The following is a 27888-nucleotide window of genomic DNA, read 5'->3' as shown; positions in this document are numbered from 1 at the left end:
CTGCGCCACCTATTTCCATGCCCCCAAGACCAATTTCACTCGGTTAGTGATGTGGTCATTAACTGCAGTTGCCCGTGACACTGGCAACTTCGCTGGCGAACACAAATTTTTCCTCCGATGTTTCTATCTGACTCCAGTACAATAGGCAATCCAGTGTTCAAATTCTATATGTAAAATGCCTTATCTAACTGTGCCTGCATTTACCATCAACCCACCTGCAGGCACAGATAATTGCTTTTCAACAACTCCGGAGCTATCAGCATCAGGTTTTGGTCTACTTATATCAAATATTGAAGCACCTGGATGTGCCAGGATGACTTGGTAAAATTGGATCATCTAGCTTATCAAAAGCTTCTGTCCCATCTAGGGTTGCAAAATTCTGGGAATTTTTAAAAGAGGAAACTTTCGGGAATTTATGGGAATTTTGAGTTTTTTGCACACTGATGGTTTTTGTCTCTGACCCTTATATTATCTTTGTCGTCAAAATAGACATACTGTTCCATACAAATAAAAACAGGCTTTCAAAACTTTATTTAGGTTATAATTTTGAACTTTATTTAACCCCCACAAAAAAGACCCATCTAAAATAAAATAAAAAGAGCGTCAGCTTATTTAGCCTGTAATTTGTCCTTATTTTGTCCCTTTGAGTCTTCTACTCATGAGTCTTCTGAGTCTTCTACTCCTCATTGCTCCTCCTGATTCTCTGACTCTGGCTCTGACGTGTCCATTTCCTCCTCTGTGTCAGTGTCTAGCTGTGTGGTGGACACTTCTGTATCTGGCTCAATAAGTTGTAGGTTCGCCCGGATAGCCACCAGTTTCTCCACTCTCTTGTTAGTCAGCCTGTTGCGCACCTTTGTATGCGTATTCCCAAAAAGTGACCAGTTTCGTTCAGAGGCCGCTGATGAAGGTGGGATTTGGAGTATCACCGATGCAATAGGTGACAGGGCCTCAGATGCACAAAGTCCCTTCCACCAGGTATGTGCACTGATATGCTGGCATGATTCCCATATCCCATCCCCATTCCAAAGACCTTGCTTGGTAGAGAACTTTGCCAGACTTCCCAGAACTTTGCCCACATCCAGATTGAGATGGTGAGAGGGGGTAGAAATCACACTGTAAGCGCTGTTGATCTGTTCTCCAGAAAGTATTGGTCTCCCAACATGCTTTGGGTCCAGCATGTATGCTACAGCATGAATCGGCTTGACACAAAATTCTTGACGCGTCTGTATGAATTGAACAATTGCCTTCTCCTCTGCTTTGAGCAGCAGGGATGTGGGTAGGGCAATGCTGATTTGTTCTTTTAAATCAGTAAAAAGCCTGAGAACATCTGACAAGACAGCGTCATCTCCTTCAATCTGAGCAATTGCAGATGCTACTGGTGAGAGTAGTTTAAGGCTGCTAACCACTCTCTCCCAAAACACATCATCCAGCAGTATTTTCTTGATGGTGGTTTCCATATCCCCAGACTGGGATATTGCCATTTCTTGCAGCGACTCCTTACCCTCCAGAAGGCTGTTGTACATTATGACAACACCACCCCATCTAGTGTTGTTGGGCAGCTTCAGTGTGGTGTTCTTGTTCTTTGTCATTTGCTTGGAGTTGTAGGTTGCTGCAACTACCTGTTTTCCCCTGACATACTTAACAACTTGCTTGGCTCTCTTGTACAGTGCTTCCATGGTTCTCAAACCCATGATGTCCTTGGGGAGCAGGTTAAGCCCATGAGCTGCGCACCCAATAGACGTAATATGAAGGTAGGCCTCCTCCACTTGAGCCCAAGCAGCCTTCATATTCGCAGCATTGTCAGTAACTACTGCAAAGGCCTTTTGTGATCCAAGATCATTGATGACCGCTTTCAGCTCATCAGCAATGTATGTGCCTGTGTGTCTGTTGTCCTTTGTGTCTGTGCTCTTGAAGAACACTGGGAGAGGAGTGGAGACGATGTCGTTTATGATGCCCTCCCCTCGTACATTTGACCACCCATCTGAGATAACTGCAAAACAGTCTGCCATCGCTATCGTTTCTTTGAGCTTTCCTTGGACTCTGTTATACTCAGCCTCCAGCAAATAAGTAGACAAAGCATGTCTGGTGGGAGGACAGTATGCAGGGCGAATAACATTGAAAAATCTCTTCCAGTACACATTGGCTGTGAGCATGAGGGGTGAGCCTGTTGCATATACAGCTCGAGCAAGGCACTCATCTGCATTCTTCTGGCTATGGTTATCCATTGTATCAAAGAACCTTCCAAGTGGGCCAGGAGTTGCTGATGATAAGGAGCCTGATGCTGAATGAGAACAATCATCTTCTTGAATGGAAGCAGAGGAACTCTGGGCTGACTGCTGTGAGCTTTGAGTGAAGTTGTTGCATTTGGATAAATGCTGCTGCATCTTTGTGGCATTCTTTACATATGGCTTTCTACAGTGTTTGCACATGTACACAGTCTTTCCATCTTTAATGCCTGGGGTAAAATCCTTCCACACATCCGACGGTAAATGTGGCATTGTTCTATGCAGAGAAATAAAGGGCATTCATCTCTGTGTCGAACTGCGGTCGGTCAGCACGATTGCAACAGGGTGAGTACATTTTTGCTGATGCTCCATGTGATGGAAGCATGACCTGTACACACACGACGCTACATCACCAATAGCGTATTATTTTGTATATTTTAAATTGAAGGACAACAGAGTTCAACAAGTAACTGGTTTATTTGGTATAAAGTCTGATTTACTTACTGCATCATCACAACATCAGCAGAAAACAAAATGACTTCCCTCAGGACCCCTAACCTGGATCTTAAAAAAACTATAGCAGTCTTACAGATGCCTGCAGGCCAATCACAATTCGATATGCAAATATTACAAATAGAGGGAGCTAATCGCTCATCCACTCATCCAACCAATCAGGACACATTTGTTCACAGTCACACACAAAACTTGTAATTATTAAAACAAGCCAAGTAAGAAGATAAACATATATTGATTAAGAAATTCCTTAATAATTAAGATTCCATCTCTTAGTAATTTTAAGAGAGGACCTGTGGAAAAAAAAGAAATACAAAAAAAACAATATTATGCTAGCATGTGCTTTTTTGGGCAAAATTCCCAAACTAAACTTCCCGTGGAAAATTTCCGGAAATTTACCGGAAACTTTCCACCCCTTTGCAACCCTAGTCCCATCACTATCTGCTGCTAGATTGACCTCCCATACTTGGATAGAACAACTATGCTGAAGTTGGGAACATAAGCCAAAAATAACAAGAAATTTATAAAATGGTATTTCAATTTGAGTCATGTCTAAATGCTGGCACAAGACCCAAATTATACTAAAGCAGAAAAGTGTTCAATTCAATAACAAGCTCCATCCAATTTGGCTTCAACTCATAAACATTGCAGCAGGAATGTAAGGGACAAAGGGAGAAACATCAAGGCCTAGAACTGGGTGATTTAACAGTGTATTTTCATTTTTCAATGTTGCTTTCATTTTAAGTCCACAATAGGTATCCACAGCTGAAATGCTGTAATTTATTCAGGAGTGCTGGCCCCAACCCCCACCACACACACAATCACAAAAGGTTAAAGAACACATTTGTATCCGTGTGTTAATGGAGACACGGAATGCAGGAGTTGGTTTAACAGGTGTTTACTGAACAAAGTCTGGAGGTGAACTAACAGATACAAGACGCTATACAAGCTTATATACCCGAGTGGTCACTACCGGTATTACAGTACACAGGGGCTCTTAAAGGTACATACACTACAATTCCTCCCCTTTTAAATAATTAGTACATAACATTTTAAGTAATCATTAATTAACATGTTTACAAGAACAATAATCTACACATTTGCTGCAGTTAATCAATTATAAGTCAGTCTCTCTGGAGGCTTCCTGACTCGGGCCGGATAACGCCTCGGTGGTGTAGTAATTTTCGGTGGTGTAGTAGGTTCTTTTGGCAAGGTCGATTCGGCTTGAATGCCAGTGTCGGGTTCATCTGGTTCCAGTATCACCGGATCGGAGGTAGATACTATGGGTATCTCTGCTTCATCATTAGGTGTATAGAGTTGTGGTGTAGGTTGTCCCTTTTCGGATGACTCTATGATCTGGTCAGCATGGTGCCTTATTATGCTTTCACCAATGTCCACGGTATACATCAGCGGTCCTAGTCGTGTGCAAATAGTTCCAGGCTGCCATTTCTCGGTACGGTAGTCCCGGGCCAAAACTTGTTGACCTATCTGGAAGGTTCTAGTTGGCCTTTCATTCATGCCTTGAAATTGCCGGTTCTCTACGTCCCTTCTGATGTTTGGCTTGATCAAATCCAGCCGGCATCTTAGTCTTCTATTGAAAAACATCATGGCGGGAGTTTGGTTTGTAACCACGTGTTGCATTCCTGTACGCAAACAAAAAGTTATCTACCTTATGTTGTAGATTTATGTCTTCATTACCCATGGCCTTTATGGCCTTCTTGAAGGTCTGGACAAACCTTTCAGCTAATCCATTGGTGGCGGGATGGTATGGGGCGGACGTGTAGTGCTTAACCCCATTGTTTTTTAAGAACTTCCTGAATTCTTCGGACACAAATTGCGGTCGATTATCAGAACAGATCTGTTCAGGCAGCCCATTCCTGGCAAATATGGTCCTTAATGCTGTGATGGTTTTTTCCGTGGTGGTGGAGGACATCTTTATTACCTCCGGCCACTTGGAGTGTGCATCAACTGCGATTAAGAACATTGAGTCCATAAATGGACCAGCAAAGTCGATGTGTACCCTTTGCCATGGAGATGAGGGCCACTCCCATGGATGTAGAGGGGCTTGTGGTGGGGCGTTTTGGACCTTCTGGCATCCTAGACAGTTCTTGGTCATTTCTTCGATGTCTCCATCGATACCTGGCCACCACACAAACGCTCTGGTTAGGTTCTTCATTTTCACTCCACCCAGATGCCCCTCGTGAAGCTCCTTTAGCACTTTATCCTGGAGTTTGGGTGGAATCACCACTCTGGATCCACACATCAAGGTTCCTCGGCACACTGACAGCTGTTCTCTTCTTTGCGAGAATGCTGGCAACAGTGGTTCGCCATGTGCTGGCCATCCCTTCACCGTTAAATCGTAGACTCGTGAGAGAGTCGGGTCATTTCTCGTTTCCTTTTCAATGGTAGAATTTGTTACTGGTAGACATTCCACTATGGTTTGAGTGGAACATCTCCACTGGGTCCACTGTAGGTGCCTCTTCTACCGTTGGCAACGGTAGGCGCGATAAACCATCAGCATTCCCATGCTGTTTTGATCCTTTGTATTCTATGTCATATTGGTGTGCCCCTAGGAAAAGGGACCACCTCTGTAGCCTTTGCGCTGTCATAATGGGAACGCCCTTTTTAGGGTTGAATATGGAGACGAGGGGTTGATGGTCAGTCAACAAGGTAAATTTTTGTCCGTGTACGTAATGGTTGAATTTCTTCACTCCCCAGACCAAGCTGAGTGCTTCCCTGTCGATCTGGGCATAGTTATGCTCAGCTGAGTTCAATGAGCGTGACGCAAAAGCTATCGGCCGCTCCGAGCCATCAGGGAATCTATGCGATAATACCGCTCCTACGCCGTAAGGGGATGCATCGCACGCCAGTCTGATTGGCAGTGATGGGTTGTAATGAGCCAACACTTCCTTGGACGTCATCAAGCCTTTGCATTTATGGAAGGCACGTTTACAGTCTTTGCTCCATTTCCAAATTACTCCCGTTTGTAGCAGTGCGTTAAGAGGGTGCAGAACAGTTGACAAGTTCGGTAAAAATTTATGATAGTAATTTATCAATCCCAGGAACGACCTTAATTGTGAGACATTTTCAGGTGCTGGGGCTTTTATGACCGCTTCAATTTTTTCAGGTGACTTATGCAACCCTTCTTCGTTAATTATATGGCCACAATATGATATTTGTTTCTGGAAAAATTCACACTTGGGGCGATTTTCTCGTAGGCCCCGTTCTCTCAGCCTAGTGAGCACCTGCTCCAAATTGGCACGGTGCTCGTTGTCGTTTTCCCCTGTTACAAGGATGTCATCTAGGTAGCATTGAGTCCCTGGAATCCCTTGCAGGACTTGCTCCACAGCTCTTTGCCAGATAGCTGGAGCTGATGCTACTCCGAAAACCAGTCGATTGTACTGGTACAGGCCTTTGGGTGTGTTTATCGTGAGATACTTTTTAGAGGCCTCCTCAACCTCCATCTGTAGATATGCTTGTGCCAAGTCAATTTTGGTGAAACGTTTCCCTCCGGATAGTGAGGCGAAAATATCTTCTATCCTCGGAAGAGGATACTGTACAGTGTGAAGGACCGGGTTTACAGTCACCTTGAAGTCCCCACAGATGCAAATTTTTCTCTGTTCTTCAGATTTATCATTATTCAACATTTTCTTCATGACCGGGACGATGGGTGTTGCCCACTCGCTCCAATCTACCTTGGATAACACGCCTGCCTTTTCCAAATTCTCCAGCTCTGCCTCGACTGCTGGACGAATTGCGTATGGCACCGGCCTTCCCATAAAAAACTTGGGAATTGCCGCATCTTCCACTTTTATTGAGGCGGTGACGCCTTTCAAGGTTCCTAGTTCCTGTTGAAACACTTCTTTGGCGTTGGCCAAGATGTCTTTTAATCGTTCAGGTATGACGTCATCATCATTTTTTTCTTACTGGTCACCGTCAGTGCCTGAATCGAGTGCCAGTCTAAACGTATCTTCCTGATCCATTCACGTCCCAACAGCGGTGGACCACCATCTTGCAGAACGTATAAATACAACTTCTGTATTTCCTTGCCGTTGTATACAACAGGCACCCTTATTTTCCCTCTGGGGTATACTTTCTGCCCCGTATATGTCTTCAAGACAATGGATGTGTCTTTCAAAGGTATATGCGGAAATAGCCGCTCGTAATCCCGTCGATTTATGACGGTCAGAGCTGATCCTGTATCTAGCTCCATTTTAACTGGGGACCCCGCTATCGTGAGGGTAACCCAAATGGTCTGGTAATCTTCTTTGGCAATTACATTATGTAATTTGAGACAGCTTAGTCTCTTGTTTCCGGAGTCGCTATCGCTCTTCTGGTCTTCGGAGCTACTGTCCGTCATCATTTGTACCTTTCTGTACTTTTCCTTATTGATTTTTTTTCTGTCAGTGGATTTTTTTGTTACCAGATCGGCATACATGTGCAATGTGTCCCATCTTTCCGCATTGCCTGCATGCTTTGTCCTTGAACCAGCAGTCCCTCTGGTCATGGGTGGATCTGCCGCAGCGATAACATCTCTCGAAACCCCGTGTCATTTCATGGGTGCCAAAGTCCTGTGGCTTTGGCTGTATCTCTGCAGCTCCTCTTGCTGCTGCTTCGTATGATACAGCCACACTGAAAGCCTTGTCCAGTGTCAAATCTTTCTCAGAAAGTAGCCTTTTCTGTGTTCCTTCACTTAGGAGACCGCAGACGAATTTGTCTCGTAGAGAATCTGCCAGTCCTGTCCCGAATTGGCAGTGCTTTGACAGCTTTCTTAATTCGGTGAGGTAATCAGCGTTACTTTCATTCTTGTGCTGATTCCTCCTGAAGAATTTGAATCGTTCCGCTATCAGCAGCGGTGTTGGGTTTAAGTGCTCCTGTAGGGTATCAACAATCTCCTTAAAATTCTTGTCCATCGGTTTGGCTGGAGTGATTAAGTTTCGTAACAGCCCGTATGTCCTTGCGCCCATCAGATTTAGAAGTACCGATGCCTTTTTTAGCATCCTCTACTTCATTCGCTGTGCAATATACCTCCACTCTTTCCACATATGTGGTCCAATCCTCTATATCACTATCAAAAGCAGTAATATTGCCAGTCTTAGGCATCCTGAAAATCAAAAATGGCGCCTCCCGTGCTTTCCTTTCTTCCCTGCCGAGAAAAAAATGGCGCCTCCCGCGCTTTCCCGCCGCTGCCGACAACGCTGTTCTCCGCGGTTTTTATTCACAGAGATATTTTTAATAGTTGGAGACTCGTTCCCGCCGGACTCTCTGGGACTTTCCCCTCCCTCTGCTTGGTCCGAACGCCGACCTGCTTTGCAGCGCCAGCCGTCTCCCGAGTGCTCCACCCTCCGTCTCTATTTGCCTCCGCCTTCTGACTCGCTGCTCGGCCCCGCTGCAGAGCCACCCGATCGAGCCCCAGCCCGCCGCCCAGGAAGGATTAGTGCAGTACCTGCCACTAGCCCGGCTAGCTAGTGAAACCACAGTTTTTTTTAGTTTTTTTTCTTCAACCTTCGTCTGAGGAATCGATCTCCTTGAGGTGCTGCCGAATTGCAGGCAAGTCCGTTTCCAATTCGTCGCCACTGTTGTATCCGTGTGTTAATGGAGACACGGATTGCAGGAGTTGGTTTAACAGGTATTTACTGAACAAAGTCTGGAGGTGAACTAACAGATACAAAACGCTATACAGGCTTATATACCCGAGTGGTCACTACCGGTATTACAGTACACAGGGGCTCTTAAAGGTACATACACTACAAACACTCTTTATGAATTAGTTTTGTTTGGGAAAGAAGTAGGATTAGAAGGACTGAGTATCAACTTTAACAGCAGATCATGCATGTGACAAGGTAATGAGTGTAAGGGAGCGATATAGGGAGCGTGAGGGAATAAGAGTGAAATAGTGAGAATATGAGGGAGTGAGATATTAAGTGTGAGGGAGTGAGAGTATAAGAGAGGACGATAGTGAGAGAGTAAGTCAGTAAGATAGTGAGGGGATATGAGAGTGAGATAGTCAGTGTGTAAGAGCAAGAATGAAATAGTGGTAGTGTGAGGGACTAAGCGTACGATAGTCAGTGTGAAGGTGTAAGGGAGTAAGAGAGTGAAGGAGTGAGATAGTGAAATTGTGAGACAGTGAGATAGTCAGAGTGTGAGAATGTAAGAGCATAAGATGGGAAGAGTGAGATAGTGAGAGTATGAGGGAATTAGAGTGTGAAATAGTGAGTGTGAGGAAGTGAGAGTGTAAGAGTGAAGGAGTGCGAGTGTGAGGGAGTTAGAGTGGAATTGGAGCTAAGTGAGAGACAGCGGCAGAGTGTAAGAATGAGATACTGGATGTGTGAGATGGAGATACTGAGGCATTGGTTAATCTCCACCCTTCTTTAGATACTGTGGTTAGAAATTCAGTGCGCCATCTCGGAATATTCTCCCTTTGCTTGTAAGTTTTCAAACTCGCTTCAATGTCTTACCTATTATGACAAAATGATTTTCTTTACAATTGTTTAAGTTGAGAGGGAGGCACAGGTTCTGCTACTCACAGCGCTCGATCAATATAATCACCCCGTTACCTGAAGATATTGCCTTGCTCGAGCCAGACTGCGGCCTGAGTGTGAGGAAGGGGATGAGAGTGTGAGGGAAAGTGTGTGAAGGAGTGAAGAAGTGTGAGTGAGGGAGTGAGAGTATGAGGGAGTGAAGAAGTGCGTGTGAGGGAGAGTGTGCATGAGTGTGAGGGCGGGATGGCGGGTGTGAATGTGAGGGTGGGTCAGTGTATGTGAAGGGCGGTGAGTGAGGGAGAGCCGGCCTCAAGCCGCGGACAGCAGTGTGAATGTGAGGGTCAGGGATGGAGGGTCAGTGAGGTAGCGGGAGTGAGGGTCAGGGATGGTCAGTGAGGTAGCGGGAGTGAGGGTCAGGGATGGTCAGTGAGGTAGCGGGAGTGAGTGAGGGTCAGGGATGGTCAGTGAGGTAGCGGGAGTGAGTGAGGGTCAGTGAGGTAGCGGGAGTGAGGGTCAGGGATGGAGGGTCAGTGAGGTAGCGGGAGAGTGAGTGAGGGTCAGTGAGGTAGCGGGAGAGAGTGAGGGTCAGGGATGATCAGTGAGGTAGCGGGAGAGTGAGTGAGGGTCAGTGAGGTAGCGGGAGCGTGAGTGAGGGTCAGGGATGGGGGGAGTGTGAAGGGCGGTGGGTGTGAGGGAGGGGCGGTGCTGTGGCCGACCCGGTCTCGAGCCGCGGATTGCAGCGCGCCCCGGGCGGGAAACCGCCTCTCGCGAGACTTCCTGCCATAACAAAAAAAATCACCCGTCCGTTGGCCCGTCCAATCAGCGCGAGGCGCGCCCTCCCCCGATAAGGGGCGGGGCAGCATTCGTTTGGTTGATGCCAACCACGGTTGAACAGGTTGCTAAGCCTCAGCCCTGGAACTGTTCTACAGCTCGTGTCAGCGCCTTTACCGGAGGAAGGGAAATTATAAAGGAAAATAATTCGGTATCTGACCCTCAACACTGGAGGGTTAGTAAAACAGCAAGTAGATTCCAAGCTGTGACCAGTTCAAATCACCATTCGACAAGAAGAGAATTTCCCCAATGGACTTTAAGCAGGAGCTGTGCTAAGTACTTACATCCATGTTACACAATCTGTACTGTTTGTACGTTCCGGTGCAGGTGATGCTGTTTGTAGCTGTCAGCTGTGTGTTGTCTTGGTGTCGCGGGATAGGTTGGCTGGAAAGGCTGGATGAATCAGTATTGGGATAGACAGCTGGAGATGAGTAAAAAGTTTGTGGGTGGTGAGAGGCCGGCTGGCGATTCGGGGAACTGGAGGTCTGTGGCCGAGGCTGGGCCTGGAAGCCACCTTGATACAGATTGAGCTGTTGGCTGGCAGCAGATGGTTTTCGGTTCTGAGTATGCCCGTGTCCTCTCAGTCTCTGACGCCTCTGCCTCTTTGCTTGTTGTAACAGCTGTCCTATGTGAGTCTGCAGTGGTAATATGTACGGCACTCTTCCATATCCATATTTACCGGGTACAATAGAACTTCTTGTTCGAGATCTGGCAAAAATAAAGAGAAATTGTGTGAGTTGCATAGTAGTTGACTAGCTACTGTCGGCATTGTTACATGGAGTTTCTGTCTGAATGGACGCTGGGCTAACAAACCCAAGATACAAATTTTTTTTTTTAATGAAATGGAACTCCTGCAGAACCTCTGCATTTTCAGCTCAATTTGATGTCCTGTTTAATTTTAATGGCAAAATCTGTATTAACAATAATGAGGAAGCCATTGTTAGTGGTAATAGCATTTCAGAAAAGGCAGCTTCCCTACTTCAACTCTCCGTAGGTTTCAACTTATTGAAAACACTTGATTTCACCCTGACCCGCACAAAATTCTGCACTCCATTCATTCCATTATTTCCAAGCTCTACTGACTCACCAAATTGACTTCAAAATTATCATCCTCACTTTTATATCCTTTCATGGCCTTACGCTGTCCTGCCTTTTATATACTTTCGCTCCTCTAATGCTAGCCTCCTTGTTCTCTGCTCCAGCATTGGTGGCGACTATACATCTATCCTCTGGAACTCCACCAGTTACCATATCCTTGCCATTCCCTTTCCTGTTTTAAAAAGCTCAAAACCTTTCTGTATGATTATGCCTTTGGTCTCCCCCGAAACCCCTCCACTTTTCCCCCTACTGCTTTTCCCATTTGCATGTGAACAATGTGGTAACAATGCAAGTTGTTGCTAAATCATTTAAAAGAGTTGGATGTTGTGATTGGGGAACTGTTGGATTTTATTTTCCTGGATGGGTGAGCTAGATTCGGCCCAATGCCCTTCCTCGCGTATATTTATTATTTTTGATCTTGTGTGAGAAGACAGAGGGATCTGTTAGATCCGGGATTCTGAGAGTATGATGTTTTTCAATAACCACGGATGCTGTAACTTAACAATCAACAGGTGTTTACTGGAGTAGGGTCGTCTCAAGACTGGGGGTACAGAGGCGTGCTCAAGGCTTATATACAGGTGTGGTCACTGCCGGTACTACAGTATACAGGAGCTGTAAAAGTAGTTATCTCTTAAAGGTACATACACTACAATTCCTCCCCTTTTTAGATTAGCAGTACCCATAATATTCAAATAACAATTAACACTTTAACATGCACATTAAACAACAATAGTCCATTTAAAGATTCAGTCTTTGGGGCGGCTTTCTGATCCTTTCGGGATAGCGCCTTTCCTGAGGTTCTTGTCCTTGGTGCGGAGGCGATTCTGGCCCCTTTTCGTCGGTTAGTTCTGCTACTGATTCTGAGGTAGATGCTACCGCTTTGTCGGGTTCATCCCCAGGTACGCGAGACATGGGGTTGACTCGTTCCTGTGACGCTAAGATCTGATCGACGTGGCGTCTCACAATGTTCTCCCCGACATCCACTGTGTACATTAATGGCCCCTGCCTTGTGCATATCGTTCCGGGTTGCCATTTCTCTGTTCGGTAGTCACGGGCCAAGACTGGTTGTCCTACATTGAAGCTCCTTGTCGGCTTCTCATTGATGTGCTGGAATTGTTTATCCTCCACATTTCTTCGCGCATTTGGTCTGAGCAAATCCAGACGAGATCTCAACCTTCGGTTAAAGAACATCATGGCCGGGGTCTGGTTGGTAACTGCATGTGTCGCATTTCTGTAGGCTAATAAGAAATTGTCCACCTTATGCTGTAGTGGAATTTCATCGTCGCACATGGCCTTTATCGCCTTTTTAAAGGTTTGTACGAACCTCTCAGCCAATCCATTTGTGGCTGAATGATACGGGGCGGATGTGTAATGCCTTACCCCATTCCTTCTCATAAATTTCCGAAACTCTTCGGACACAAACTGTGGTCCATTATCAGAGCAAATCTGCTCTGGCAAGCCGTTCCTGGCAAATATGGTCCGTAGGACTGCAATCGTGTTCTTTGTAGTGGTTGAGGACATTTTTTTATCACAGGCCATTTCGAGTGAGCATCCACTGCTATTAAGAACATTGAGTCCATGAATGGACCAGCAAAATCAATATGCACCCGTTGCCATGGAGAGGAGGGCCACTCCCATGGGTGTAGAGGGGCATGTGGTGGTGCATTTTGGACCTTCTGGCATCCTGAGCAGCTCTTGGTTAGGTCCTCGATTTGTTGATCGATTCCCGGCCACCACACATAAGCCCTAGCAAGGCTTTTCATTTTCACCCCTCCCAGATGACCTTCATGAAGCTCATTTGGCACTCTCTCCCTTAACTTGGGTGGAATCACCACTCTGGATCCACACATCACTGTCCCCTGGCATACTGACAGCTGTTCTCTTCTGGATGAGAATGCTGGCAACAGTGAGTCGCCATGTGTTGGCCATCCCTTCACCGTCAAATCATATACCCGAGACAGCGTCGGATCATTGCGGGTCTCCTCTATATCTGCGTTAGTTACTGGCAATCGTTCAATTATTGACGAATAAAATATCTCGATAGGGTCCACTGCTGGTGCTTCCTCCACAGTAGGCAGTGGCAGGCGTGATAGCCCATCAGCGTTCCCATGCTGTTTCGTGCCTTTGTATTCTATTTCATATTGGTTCGCCCCTAGAAAAAGGGACCATCTTTGTAACCGTTGTGCAGTCATCACCGGAACGCCCTTCTTTGGATTAAAGATGGAGACAAGTGGTTGGTGGTCAGTCAGCATTTTTGACAATCGGCCAGGTGTGACGTCGTCATCCTTTTTGGCCTCAACCTTCAGTGCCTGTATGGAATGCCAATCTAATTGTATTTTCCGGATCCATTCACATCCTAGTAGTGGTGGTCCTCCATCTGGCAATACATATAGGTCCATTTTAGGTATTTCCTGGCCTTTGTATATCACTTTCACCCTTATTTTTCCTTTGGGGTAGACTTTTTGCCCCATGTACGTCTTCAAGACAATCTCTGTAGCTTTCAAAGGTATATGTGAAAATAGCCGCTTGTAGTCCCTTTGGTTTATGACTGTTAGGGCTGATCCTGTGTCCAATTCCATTTTCACTTGGACTCCGTCTATCTTGAGTGTAACCCAGATAGACTGGTGATCCTCCATTTTGGTTACCTTATGTAGTTTGACAACCCAGCTCCTTGCTTCCGGAGTCTGTATCACTTTTCTGTTCGTCTGAACTGCTGTCCATCACCTTATTTACCTTTTTGTACTCTGCCGCAGCGATAACACTTCCCTGTTCCATAGGACATTTCATTGGTGCCACATTCTTGCGGTCTCCGTTGTATCTCTGCAGCGCCCCTTGCGGCTGCTTCGTGTGACACTGCCATGCTGAAAGCCTTGTCCAGCGTAAGATCCTTTTCTGATAGAAGCCGTTTCTGGGTTCCTTCACTTTGAAGCCCACACACAAACTTGTCCCTTAACGTATCTGCTAGTCCCACTCCAAACTGGCAGTGTTTCGATAGCTTGCGCAGTTCCATTAAGTACTCAGCATTGCTTTCGTCTTTATGTTGGTTCCTTTTATGGAACTTAAATCTTTCTGCTATCAGCAGCGGTGTGGGGTTTAAGTGGTCCTGTAGGATTTCTACTATGCTTTCGAAATTCTTATTCACGGGCTTCTCTGGGGTTATTAGGTTTGGCAGTAACCCATAAGTTTTTGCACCCATGGAACTTAATAAAACCAGTGCTTTCCTAGCATCTGGCACTTCATTCGCCTTGCAGTACACCTCAATACGTTCCACATATGTCACCCAATCTTCGACTTCATTGTCGAACATAGAGATACTGCCACTCTTCGGCATCCCTGGGTGTGATTTAACTGTCAAAAATGGCGTCTCCCGCGCTCTCCCTTCTTCTCCACTGGCACAAAATGGCATCTCCCACGCTTTCCTTTCTTCCTGTGCTCGCCCTTCTCCGCTGCGGCTTCTAAAAATGGCGTCTCCCGCGCTCTTCCTTCTCCGCGGCTCAATGGTGTCTCCCGCGCTCTCCCTTCTCCCCGCGGACACTGTTCAGCCCTTGAGCCCTGGCTGTGCTCTGTGCGCCTTTCCCGTTTCCGCCGCTCGGTCCTGAACCCGGCTGCTGCTTTACCCTCTCTCCGTTTTGTTTTTCCTCGACGCCGCTCGGTTTTCAACCCCCGGCTGCGCCCTGTGCGCTTCACCCTCTCTCTCACCCCGTCGACGCTGCTTGGCTTTTTCTCTGCCGTCGGTCGGCTCCAGCCGCTGCTGTCCGGGAAGGGTCTGCGCTGTACCTGTTGTCAGTCTGTTGCTGATCGTCGTGGCTGGGGAACCAAGCCTGGCTTTCCACAGCCTCCCCTGCGATGTTCACTCTCTGCCGGACGACTGGGCAGTTGCTCGCGGTCGACGCCTGTGCTTCTGGCCTCGACTTTCTTCCACCGCCCTCCCGGAGCGAATCCTCGAAGGGAAATGCAGAGTTGCAGGTAGATTCGAATCGACACTCGTCGCCACTGTTAGATCCGGGATTCTGAGAGTATTATGTTTTTCAATAACTACACGGATGCTGTAACTTAACAATCAACAGGTGTTTACTGGAGTAGGGTAGTCTCAAGACTGGGGGTACAGAGGCATGCTCAAGGCTTATATACAGGTGTGGTCACTGCCGGTACTACAGTATACAGGAGCTGTAAAAGTAGTTCTCTCTTAAAGGTACATACACTACAGGATCCAAAAAGCGACTAACTCAGGTACTAGAAATTCAACACTAGTGAGATGAAGTTAAGGCATGTTGCAGGAGTTGTTCTGGTCTGCCTTTGAGTTGATAGATCGGAACCTAATTTTACTTCTAAACATGAATAAATATTTCTGATGCAACTTTTTTTTTAATTAGTTTATGGGATGTGGGCGTCACGGGCGAGGCCAGCATTTATTGCCCATCCCTAATTGCCCTTGAGAAGGTGGTGGTGAGCTGCCGCCTTGAACTGCTGCAGTCTGTGTGGTGAAGGTACTCCCACAGTGCGGTTAGGGAGGGAGTTCCAGGATTTTGACCCAGCGACGATGAAGGATCGGTGACATACTTCCAAGTCAGGATGGTGTGTGACTTGGAGGGGAACTTGGAGGCGGTGGTGTTCCCATGCGCCTGCTGCCCTTGTCCTTCTAGCAGAAGAGGTTGCGGGGTTGGGAGGTGCTGCCGAAGAAGCCTTGGTGAGTTGCTGCAGTGCATCTTGTAGATGGTACACACTGCAGTCACGGTAAGCCGGTGGTGGAGGGAGTGAATGGTTAAGGTGGTGGACGGGGTGCCAATCAAGCGGGCTGCTTGGTCCTGGATGGTGTCGAGCTTCTTGAGTGTTGTTGGAGCTGCCTCATCCAGGCAAGTAGAGAGTATTCCATCACACTCTTTACTTGTGCCTTATAGATGGTGGAAAGGCTTTGGGGAGTCAGGAGGTGAGACACTTGCCACAGAATACCTAGCCTCTGACCTGCTCTTGTTGCCACAGTATTTATGTGGCTGGTCCAGTTAAGTTTCTGGTCAATGGTGATCCCCAGGATGTTGATGGTGGGGGCTTCGGTGATGGTAATGCCCTTGAATGTCATGGGGTGGTGGTTAGACTCACTTGTTGGAGATAGTCATTGCCTGGCACTTGTGTGGTGCGAATGTTACCTGCCACTTATCAGCCCAAGCCTGAAAGTCGTCCAGGTCTTGTTGCAGGCGGGCATGGACTGCTTCATTATCTGTGGAGTTGTGAATGGCGCTGAACACTGTGCAGTCATCAGCGAGCATCCCCATTTCTGACCTTATGTTGGAGGGAAGGTCCACTGATGGGTGAGACTAGAACTAGGGGGCATAATCTTAATAATAAGGGGCTGCCCTTTCAAAACTGAGATGAGGAGAAACTTCTTCACTCAGAGGGTAGTAAATCTATGGAATTTGCTACCCCAGAGAGCTGTGGAAGCTGCAACATTAAATAAATTTAAAATGGAGATAGACATTTTCCTAGCAGATAAGGGAATTAGGGGTTACGGGGAGAGGGCAGGGAAGTGGACGTGAGTCTAGATTCAGATCAGCCATGATCCTATTGAATGGCGGAGCAGGCCCGAGAGGCCGTATGGCCTACTCCTACTCCTATTTCTTATGAAGCAGCTGAAGATGGTTGAGCCTAGGACACTGCCCTGAGGAACTCCTGTAGTGATGTCCTGGGGCTGTGATGATTGACCTTCAACCACCACAACCATCTTCCTTTGTGCTAGGTATGACTCCAGCCAGTGGAGAATTTTCGCCCCGATTCCCATTGACTTCAGTTTTACTGGGGCCCCTTGATGCCACCCTCGGTCAAATGCTGCCTTGATGTCAAGGGCAGTCACTCTCGCCTCCCCTCTGGAATTCAGCTCCTTTGTCCATGTTTGGACCAAGGCTGTAATGAGGTTGGGAGCTGAGTGGTCTTGGCAGAACCCAAACTGGGCAGCAGTGAGCAGGTTATTGGTGAGTAAGTGCCGCTTGATAGCACTGTCGATGACACCTTGAGAGTAGACTGATGGGGCGATAATTGGTCGGATTGGATTTGTCCTGCTTTTTGTGGACAGGACATACCTGGGCAGTTTTCCACATTGTCGGATAGATGCCAGTGTTGTAGCTGTACTGGAACAGCTTGGCTAGAGGCACGGCTAGTTCTGGAGCACAAGTCTTCAGCCGGGATGTTGTCGAGGCCCATAGCCTTTGCTGTATCCAGTGTGCTCAGCCGTTTTGTGATATCACATGGAGTGAATCGATTTGGCTGAAGACTGGCTTCTGTGATGGTGGGGATCTCTGGAGTAGGCTGATATGGATCATCCACTGTAGGCGAGGAGGTTGGCAATTAAAAGGGTAACACTAAAATTAAAACACACAATACTGGAAAGAGAGAGAACTCAATCAGCATCTTAAAACAAAAGTAAGTTTAACTTTTTGTTGGGAGCCATCAAGTCCCCGTCCTTTTTTTCTTTGGTACAGCCATCCTCCAATGTTCCAACGAAGCTCAACACAAGCTTGAGGAACAGCACCTTATCTTTCTACTGTGCGCTTTACAGCTTTCCAGCCTTAACATTGAGTTTAACAACTTTAGATCTTAACCACCGCTCCCATTTTCACTGTCAGCAGGTGCAGGTAATGGAGGCTAGCTGCTCCAAGTGGAGGTGTAGGGATCTCCTATCAGTACACGGCTGGTGGGGTGGTCTGCACTCCTGGGGTCCACCCACCTTTCTTCTGCCATATTTCCAGGCCACGGGAACCTTCTCCTCTTTGCCAGATTTTCCTTGTCTCCCTCTCCTAGGCCTATATTCTCTGGAGTTTAGAAGAATGAGAGGTGATCTCATTGAAACATACAAAATTCTTACAGGACTTGACAGGGTAGATGCAGGGAGGATGCTTCCCCTGGCTGGGGAGTCTAGAACCAGGGGTCACTGTCTCCGAATAAGGGGTCGGCCATTTAGGACTGAGATGATGTAGTGGGTGGTGAATCTTTGGAATTCTCTAACCCGGATGGCTGTGCAGGCTCAGTGGTTGAGTATATTCAAGACAGAGATCGTTAGATTTTTGAATATTAAGGGAATCAAGGGATATGGGGATAGTGCAGAAAAGTGGAGATGAGGTAGAAGATCAGCCATGATCTTATTGAATGGCCAAATGACCTACTCCTGCTCCTATTTCTTATGTTCTCCTGCTATTCTGCTGTAACTATTTACAGCTCCTCTTGATCCATCTTTTGTTCCTACTTGTCTTATCACCCCCTTTTGCCTTGCACCATCATCACTTTTGTCATTTTATCACTCCTGCCCTCGACCCTATCACAGACCTTCCCTTTTGTTCTTTCCCGTCTCCCTTACTCCTGGCTCTGCACTTGCTTAAAAGCTGTTCATCTCTAACATCTTCCAGTTCTGATGAAAGGTCATCAACCTGAAATGTAAACTCTGTTTTTCTCACAGATGCTGCCTGACCCGCTGAGTGTTTCCAGCATTTTCTGTTTTTATATCAAGTTACAATACTTTGACAGGTGTGAATGAGTATAGTCTAATCAGAACAATATTGCTGAGACCCTGTCACACGTAGAATGTTATATGACTGGGGTTTTCCTGTTCTCTGGTGGGAGGAGTATGAAGATTTATTTAGAGGTACTTCCTACCATCTTGATACCGAGGACACATTTCTTACCCATTTTTTTTATGCATTTACTAAAATATGATACCGCACAGAAGGAGGCCAATCAGCCCATCTGCCTGTGCCGGCTCTTTGATGGAGCTATCCAATGTTACTATTGAATCTGCTTCCACCTCCCATCAGACAGTGCATTCCAGATCACAACAATTCGCTGTGTGGAAGAAAAAAAAATGTTTCCTCATGTCGCCTCTGGTTCTTTTGCCAATCACCTTAATTCTGTGCCCTCTGGTTACCGACCCTTCTGCCACTGGAAACAGTTGCTCCCTATTTACTCTATCAAAGCCCTTCATGATTTTGAACACCTATCGAATCTCCCCTTGACCTTCTCTGTTCTAAAGTGAACAACCCCAGCTTCTCCAGTCTCCACATAACTGAAGTCCTCATCCCTGGTACCATTCTAGTAAATCCCTTCTGCACCCTCTCCAAGGCCTTGACATCCTTCCTAAAGTGTGTTGCACAGAATTGGACACAATACTCCAGCTGAGACCTAACCAGTGTTTTATAAAGGTTTAGCATAACTTCCTTGCTTTTGTATTCTATGCCTTTATTTATAAAGCCAAGGATCCCATATGCTTTTTTAACAGCCTTCTCAACTTGTCCTGTCGCCTTCAAAGATTTGTGTACACATACCATATATTATAAAACTACCAAGTACATACAGAAATATTTGCCACAAATTTTAAACCTTACTCCCATCCTTGCCAGTTTTGAGCTTCCACACATTATTGTGTCAGAGCCACAGACTACACTGCTGAGGTATATTTTGTTAATTTAAAAAGCTGTCTTTATGTGGATACAAATTCAATCACAATTGACTTTTATAATCTGAGTTATCAGTACTTTATTTGCCACAATTCCTTTTTTCATCTATTTGGCATTTTGCTCTTTAGGCCTTGGCCACTTTTTACTGACGTTTCTCAATTTAAAAAAAAAAGTTCTTCCAAAATTCTCCTAAATGAACTGTATCCAAAACCCTCCTCTGTAACTAATCCAGTGGTAAAAAGATCTCTTTTGCTTGTAATTATCATCAGAAACCCACAACTCATTTCTCATGTTCGTCAGATAATGAATGTTAAAGTTGCGGCACCATTTAGAGTTTCAGACATTGCCAAGCTTGCTGGATGAGTTCAAAGCATGAGATAGAACTGTGGAGTTACTGACAATCTGACACTGATCTCTCCCTGAGACACTCTGTCATCTTTATTTTATTAACAGAAATGTTCTGGCACAGAACAAAAGGGAAACATCATTGACTTGTTTATCATTAAGGGCTACATTTACAGAATGGAAACTCTAAACAGAATCAATTATTGCCTTGGAATCCTCTATCAAATGCCAGTAATTCTGAATGAATGAATACTTTACTTATGTAAGATGTACGTGTACCAAAGCGCAACAAGATACTGTTAGAAGCAGCCTACCTCCTCTCCAGTTTAGCACTCTGTCCTTGTGACAAAGAACGCCTGCTCCCTCTTAAAATTCCTTGGCTAAACTGGCTTTCATTCCTGCTCAGTGAAGCTGATGGCTGAAGCCCTGGTCTGACCTGATCCTCGTTCCTGTGCAGTGGAATTGAAGGGCGAAGAGCAGAGACAACACGGCCAGAGTATAGATTCATGCTTTCCTCCTGATGATTAGGAAAAGCGTGAGAGGGTGACTGGTCAGAAGATGAAAAGTAGGGTCCGCTCCTTGGATAAGTGATCTCTCTCTGGTAAGAAGCTGTCATCGGGAGGCAGGGTCTAGTCTGCTCTTTTACTCCATTCCCACATGTTCGTGAGCACGCTGACCACGGCCCCCAGTTGCCCCACATGCCAGGAATTCCAGCACTCATCTCTGAAGCCTCTGTGTTTTGCTCTGTCCTCTGAGGCACCTGCAGGGAAAAGCACTGGGTACATATCATAACATTCTCTTTGCCCTATCAATTGTAACCTTTGTATAATAAAGGCTATTTAAATGTTTCACTCTTCATGGCACATCTGGGTGTGGAACAAGATGTGCCATGAACTCTGCACTTCATGTACCTTGCATGAGGCTGGGTTCCCTATTTTGGTACGAATCTGTTAATGGCTTAAGCTTTATACTGTTTATGTTAAAAACATGGCCAAGTGGCTCTGAGTGAACTCCTGGGAGCAGCCATATATAAAGAGGGACTGTTAGCGAAGGTTATTTTCTAGAGCGATCTGGGGGCATGATTTAATTATGCATACTTCTTCATATGACAGTGAATGGAACAAAATGAATGGGTTTGACAATTATGGCGCAAATCCACTTGTTTCCTAATACTAATTTATGAAATTGACAACAACATAGATGTCTTTAAAATTATGAAGAAGTTTGAGAAGGTAGAGAAGATTTTTTCACTTGTGGGGGAGTCCAACACTACGGGCCATAAATATAAGCTAGTTACAAATAAACCCAATAAAGAATTTACCTCGGTGGTGGGAAGTTTTTAGAAACAATCTGGGAGGAAATTAAGTAATTTGGAACACAGGAACAGGAGGAGGCCATTCAGCCCCTCAAGCCTGTTCTGCCATTCAGTGAGATCATGGCTGATCTGTGACCTAACTCCATATACCCGCCTTTGTCCCATATCCCTTAATATCGTTCGGTTAACAAAAATCTATCCATCTCGGATTTCAAATTAACAATTGAACCAGCGTCAACTGCCGTTTGTGGAAGAGAGTTCCAAACTTCCACCACCCTTTTCTAACTTCATTCCTGAAAGGCCTGGCTCTAACGTTTAGGCTATGTCCTCTAGTCCTAGACTCCCCAACCAGTGAAAATAGTTTCTCTTTATCTACCCGATCAGTTCCCCTTAATATAATGATAACTTTGATCAAATCACCCCTTAACCTTCTAAATTCCAGGGAATACAACCCTAATTTGTGTAATCTCTCTCTAATTTAACCCTTGGAGTCCAGGTATCATTTTGGTAAACCTACGCTGTACTCCCTCCAAGGCCAGTGTATCCTTCCTAAGGTGTGATTCTTTGTATAGCTGTAGCACAACTTCTACCCCCTTTTATTCTCGTCCTCTAGATTTAAAGGCCAGCATTCCATTAGCATTTTTGACTTTTTTGTACCTGTCCCTGACATTTTAATGATCTATGCACATGGACCCCTAAGTCTCTTTGGACCTTCACTGTTTCTAGCTTTTCAACATTTAGAAAATACTCTGATCTATCCTTTTTAAGTCCAAAGTGGACAAGCATTTTGGTAGGAAGAATGAGGAGAAACAATACAAGCTAAATGGTACAATTTTAAAGGGAGTGCGAGAACAGCGATCTGGGGGTGTTTGCACTCCAATCTTTGAAGGTGGCCGGACAGGTTAACAAAAAAGTTGATAAAGCATATGGGATCCTGGGCCTTTATAAATAGAGGCATAAGAGTACAAAAGCCAGGCAGTTACGCTAAACCTTTATAAAACACTAGTTCGGCCCCAGCTGGAGTATTGTGTCCAATTCTGGGCACCACCCGTTAGAAAGGATGTGAAGGCTTTGGAGAGGATGCAGAAGAGATTTACTAGAATGGTTCCAGGGATGAGGGACTACAGTTACGGGGATAGACTGGAGAAGCTGGGGTTGTTCTTCTTAGAGCAGCAAAGGCCAAGAGGAGATTTGATAGAGGTGTTTAAAATCATGAAGGGTTTAGATAGAGTAAATAAAGAGAAACTGTTTCCAATGGCTGAAGGGTCGATAACCAAAGGGTACAGATTTAAGGTGATTGGCAAAAGAACCAGAGGCAAAATGAGGAAAAATGCTTTTATGCAACGATTGGTTAGGATTTGGAATGAACTGCCTGAGGCTGGTAATTCAATAGTAACCTTCAAAAGGGAATTGGATAAATACTCGAAGGAGAAAAAATTGCAGGGATATGGGGAAAGAGCCGGGGAGTGGGACGAACTGGATTGCTCTTCGAAGGAGCCAGTGCAGACTCAATAGGCTGAATGGCCTCCTTCTGTGCTGTACTATTCTATGATAAGAATTCAGGAGAAACATCTTTACCCAGAGTGTGGTTAAAATGTGAAACTTGTTACCACAAGGAATGGCTGAGGTGAATAGCATAGATGCCTTTTAAGGGGAAGCTAGAAAAGTACATGAGGGAGAAAGGAATAGAAGAATATGCAGATAGGATGAGATGAAGGAGGAGGCTCCTGTGGAGCATAAACACACATCTTAAGGTCATGTAATTACTTCTTTTCATGTCAGAGGCTTATAATCAGGTCCATTGTTGAATGGTCAGCATTTTGGGATCTGTGTCAGATAATTTTTAAGGTTGTTGGTGAGCTCTTGCTACTTTTTTTTTTTAAGATTGACATCCGTGATTCTTGGGGTTACCAACTTCAAAATTGGAAGGAGGGCTTGTCTCTCCTGGAGTACATCCCAGCAACCTTGAGTCATTGGTAGTGCTGCAGATTGTAATGGCGCTGGGTTTAGTTCACTTCTCTGCAGTCAGGTTTTTACTTTGGCTAGTGAGCAGTGTAGCATTTGATGAATTCTGCAGTATACCCACTTCTATCATTGGCACTAAAAATGCAACACCTGGTATGAAAATCTTAGTCTCTATCCAGCCCTCCCCGATATACATTCTACCCACTTCTGAAATTGCCATTACAATACTGCCTAGAGTGCTCCTTCTGTACATCCATTGGCATTCCACATTATATGAACAGCCACAAAAGTAGTTTTGAGGTGTTGCAGACACCTTGTTCGTGTCAGTAACGTGTGGTTTACATGCAATAAATCAACCCAATGCAGAAATGTATTTTTCTCATGACCCTGTTTGGGGAAAAAAAATAACCAATCTGAAACCTCCTCACAATGCAGCGGTGATGACATGAAATAATTTTTAAAATTCAGAACCTAAAAAGCAGATGGATTTTGTTAAGGAAAGATTTGCCATGTTAGAATTAAGACAGATGTTCTGACACTGTACAAGAAAGATTGCTGATGCAGCATTCTGCCTGTAAACAGGAAATCAATACATTCCTTTACTAATTGAAGGTTGCAGTTGGGGCTTCATAAGCCTAGATGCCTGTGCTTGCAGTAGAAGGCAGCCAGCGGCATTACTGCGCCATCACAATCTTCTCCGCTTACCTTTCTGTGTGCAAAGCATAGTTGAGGGATTACTGACAAGTGGAAACCTAGGAGTGTAACCAGCGTGAAAAACCTGCAACAGAACAAACAGTGTCAAATATTGCTTGGGGCCAATTACAAAGAGGCATTTTTTTAAATGTTACCTGCTGTTAAGACACAGTTGTCACAGCCGCAGTGTTGGAATGAACCTCATCGACTGATTCTTTCTGTAACAGTTCAGTATATAGCAAAAATAGAAGTAGTATAATGGTAGAGCAGGCTTTTGTCAGGGTTGTAGCTGAGAGAATTCAGAGGTGTGAGTTCAGAGGGAAATAGATTAGACTGAAAGAGAGAAGAAATTGAGATGATAACTGTCATGGTGACGGTTCTCAATGAAAAGATTTGAGAAGGCAAGAGCCCATAAAGTGTCATCCAGAATGATCAGAAAGACTGAAAACAGTTCTGACGAAGGGTATACATATGAAACATTAGCCTGTTTTTTCTCTTTGTAGATGCTGAATGACCTGCCTTTATTTCTAGCATTTTCTGTTCTTATTGTAGTATTATGGTGCCTTGGGACAGACTTCCAGCCTGTGTAGCAGTGTGGGATGCCTCAAGGTAGCGCCTATGTGCAAAGTCATGGGTAGTAGACGCAAGTTCTGTGCCTACTCCACTGATTTTCTAATCTTAGCTACAGCGCACTACTAAGGCATTGACCGCAAGTAAGACCCCCTTTTCCAGGGAGGCTCACTCCACTGAACTATGGCAGAAGTTCACGGGTTCTCCAGTCTCCACCTCACAGGCCATGCATCCCCTGGTTGTTTGGAGCTCATCTTCTGCCAGCCCTCGGTCATTAACAAAGATTTTATCCCTAGTTTGGACTGTCTCCTGGACCTAGCACCAGAGGTGAAAAACCCTCTGCACACTAAACGGCACCATTGTAGAAGTAAAAGGCAGCTAAGGGCAAACACAGTGAGAAATTAATTTTAACTCCTTTTCTGTTTTTCCTTTACTTCTACATGCATTTATTTGTTAAAATCTTAATTTCAAAGCTGATGTTTGGAGAGGTAGCACTGGGAGATTGTGGTACTGTCAGAAATACAGACCCTCAAACACTGGTTGTATATCAAGTGTTACGTCTAACTTACAAGAGCTGTACTCTATTCTAAATATAGATGTAATGTCGTCTTATTCTAAATATAGATGTAATGTCGTCTTATTCTAAATATAGATGTAATGTCGTCTTATTGCTCATGAGGGTTTGAAATATTTTTGAAGTTTTTTTTTGTACAAATACTGATTTTAGGGAATCAATCATCTACACCAGCTAGTCACAGCAGGCTGCAGACCTGGTCAATAACCATAAGAATCTGACTTTATCTGTCGCATACTGTGTCATGTTTGGAAAATGGTGGCAGGAATCCAGGAACATCTGCTCTGTATACCCTGAGCAAAATGACAGCCCTAGCAGGGACTCCACTGCTACACTCCAGTAAATAGCAATCTATCCATTTAAAAAGTCTTGATATTAGTGTGTATCCAAAATGCATCACATTTGAATTGAACAACCTTTTTTAAAAAAAAAAAAAAAAAAAAAATTGAGAATGAAAGCAAGTAATTTCCCTGCTGTTATTTCTGACCTTGTGAAGCAGACAGACGAGTTGTCGATCTACAGCAAAATAATTACACTGTCATTGACTTCAGGATCTGCCCATTTGAACCTTGTGGCCTTGATGGAACAGATGCATTACATGCTCTAATGCTGCTATACTTATCAAAAAGCAGAACCTTGAACAGTGTGAGCAATACACAGGAGATCCTTTTTTTTTTTTTAAATACTGTACAGTATTTTGATTTGGGAAATCATGGTTGTTGGAATCAGAGTAGAGGAAATCCAAGTGCCAACTACAATGTGGAAAATTCTGCAGCTCCTGCTCAGCCACTGTTAGTTATCTACTCCAAGGAAATGACGATCAGTGATTATTTTATGGCGGCTTGTGAAATCAGAATGCTGATTCTGAGCAGCCCTGATGATGATGGTGAGGGAGAGAGGGAGAATTTTATTTGCTGATTTCCCTATTCTTTATATAGATGCAGGCTGAGTGCAGCAATGTAGCGTCTTGTCACTTACCAAAACGGTACTGCGGTTTCCACCATGACGTCATGAATATGGAACAAAATCTTGTGTCCTGTAGTTGTCTCAATTTCTAAAAATAAACACGAGATGAATTAGAGTATACACTGACCTAATGTCTGTTTTTGAAACTTTAAACATAGATTCAACACATGCAGAATACTATATATTTTATAAATACCATTCCATCGTGATCATAACAGCCTCTGAGAGCACAATGTGTTGCATGTTATAATCGAGGATGAACGTCTAGTAACAAATGCAGAATGAGATGTGGCCAGGCAATCCAAGCAACTTAGAGTCTCCACATAAGCAGGTGTCCATGCGTCAGGCTGTATTATTTGATATATGTATAATTTACCATTCAACTGGTTTAGCCACTTATTGCCAGATCTGGCTGGACTACATCAAGCACTATCGGGTCCTCTGCCAAACCTGCTAACTGCTCCAGGATCATCCTGGAATACAAAGATAAGCCCCCAGCTTCTTTTCTCTACTACCAACCGTCTCCTTAAACCCTTCTCCTTCGCCCCCTCCATTTTCACCTCCAACAACAAGTGCGAGGAACTTATGGCCGCCTTTATCACTATGATTGAGACCATCCATTCGGCTGCCTCTCCTGCTCCCTCCCTTCCCCTAGCCCACCAAGCCAAACTTCCCTACTGCTCTGTTGACCCTATTCCCACCAAACTGCTGACTACCCAACTTCCCTTCCTGGCCCCCATGCTAGCTGATATTGTTAACGATTCTCTCTTTCCTCGGGTACTGTTTCCCCCTCCCTTTCAAATCTGCCATCATCACCCCCTCCTCAAAAAAACCACCCTTGACCCCTCTGTCCTTTAAAACTACTGCCCGATCTACAACTCCCCCACCCCCCCACTGTTACCTCTGGAGTCCCATAAGGATCTAGACTTTGCCCCCTTCCTATTTCTCATCGACATGCTACCCCTCAGTGACATCATCTGAAAACACATCATCAGATTCCACAGTACACTGGCGACACCCAGCTCCACCTCACACCACCTCTCTTGACCCCTCCACTGGCTCTGAACTATTTAAATGAGGCCCTGCCATTAGGACCTGCAGGGTCTCTACTAACCCAAGCTCTACAGGTGCGCTGCCTGCTTTAGGTTACAAATGGTTCCTGTCCCCTTTTTAAAATTGGAGGGTATTGTCTTGGTTGCTGACCACAAACTCCATTCCTTAACAATCAAATCCATCCCCCTCCCTGGCCACTGCCTCAGGCTGAACCGGACTGTTTGCAAACTCGCCGTCCTTTTTGACCCTCAGCTGACTCCATATCCCCTCCACCATGATCCCCTACTTCCACCTCTGTAACATCACCGTCTCCGCCCCTGCTTCAGCCCATCTACTGCTTAAACCCTAATCCATGTTTTAGTTATCTCTAGACTTGACTATTCCAATACTCTGGGCTGGCCTCCCATCTTCTACCCGATATAAACTTGAGCTCATCCAAAACTCTGCCCGTATCCTAACTCGCACCAAGTCCCGTTCACCCATCGCCCCTGTGCTCGCTGACCTACATTGGCTCCCGATCCACCAACGCCTTGAATTTAAAATTCTAATCCATGTGTTCAGATCCCTCCATGGCCTCATCCCCTCCCTATCTCTGTAAACTCCTCCAGCCCTACAACCCTCCGAGAACCTGAGCAGGGAGACAGAGGAAAGGAAAACAGGGATAAAAGCAAAAGATAGGAAGGAGAAAAACAAAAGTGGCAGTCAGAGAAATCAACTGTTTAAATCAAACATGGCCACAGTAAATAATAATTCTAATAGCTCTAAGAGCGTTAAAAAAACAAGCCTGAAGGCTTTGTGTCTTAATGCAAGGAGCATTTGTAAT

At 45.2% G+C, this 27888-nt stretch overlaps 1 protein-coding gene across 1 annotated transcript in view; it reads right to left on the bottom strand.

The window, feature by feature from the left end:
* The window catches only part of LOC147097526 (thrombospondin type-1 domain-containing protein 4-like), a 452248-nt gene that overhangs the window by 407320 nt on the left and 17040 nt on the right, over positions 1 to 27888 (bottom strand). The window contains exons 2-5 of the mRNA XM_085972010.1: positions 26025 to 26100; positions 23915 to 23987; positions 20244 to 20689; positions 10336 to 10759 (exon numbers count right to left, since the gene is read on the bottom strand). Coding sequence (XP_085828136.1) covers positions 10336 to 10759; positions 20244 to 20689; positions 23915 to 23987; positions 26025 to 26050 — 969 coding nt within the window. The 5' untranslated portion in view covers positions 26051 to 26100. The remainder of the gene's footprint in view (positions 1 to 10335; positions 10760 to 20243; positions 20690 to 23914; positions 23988 to 26024; positions 26101 to 27888) is intronic.

Source organism: Somniosus microcephalus, chromosome 32, assembly GCF_052327205.1.
Source record: "Somniosus microcephalus isolate GS21.2 chromosome 32, FLI_Smic_1.0, whole genome shotgun sequence".
In the NCBI taxonomy this organism is placed as follows: Eukaryota; Metazoa; Chordata; class Chondrichthyes; order Squaliformes; family Somniosidae; genus Somniosus; species Somniosus microcephalus.
This window is presented reverse-complemented; position numbering and strand designations above follow the sequence as displayed.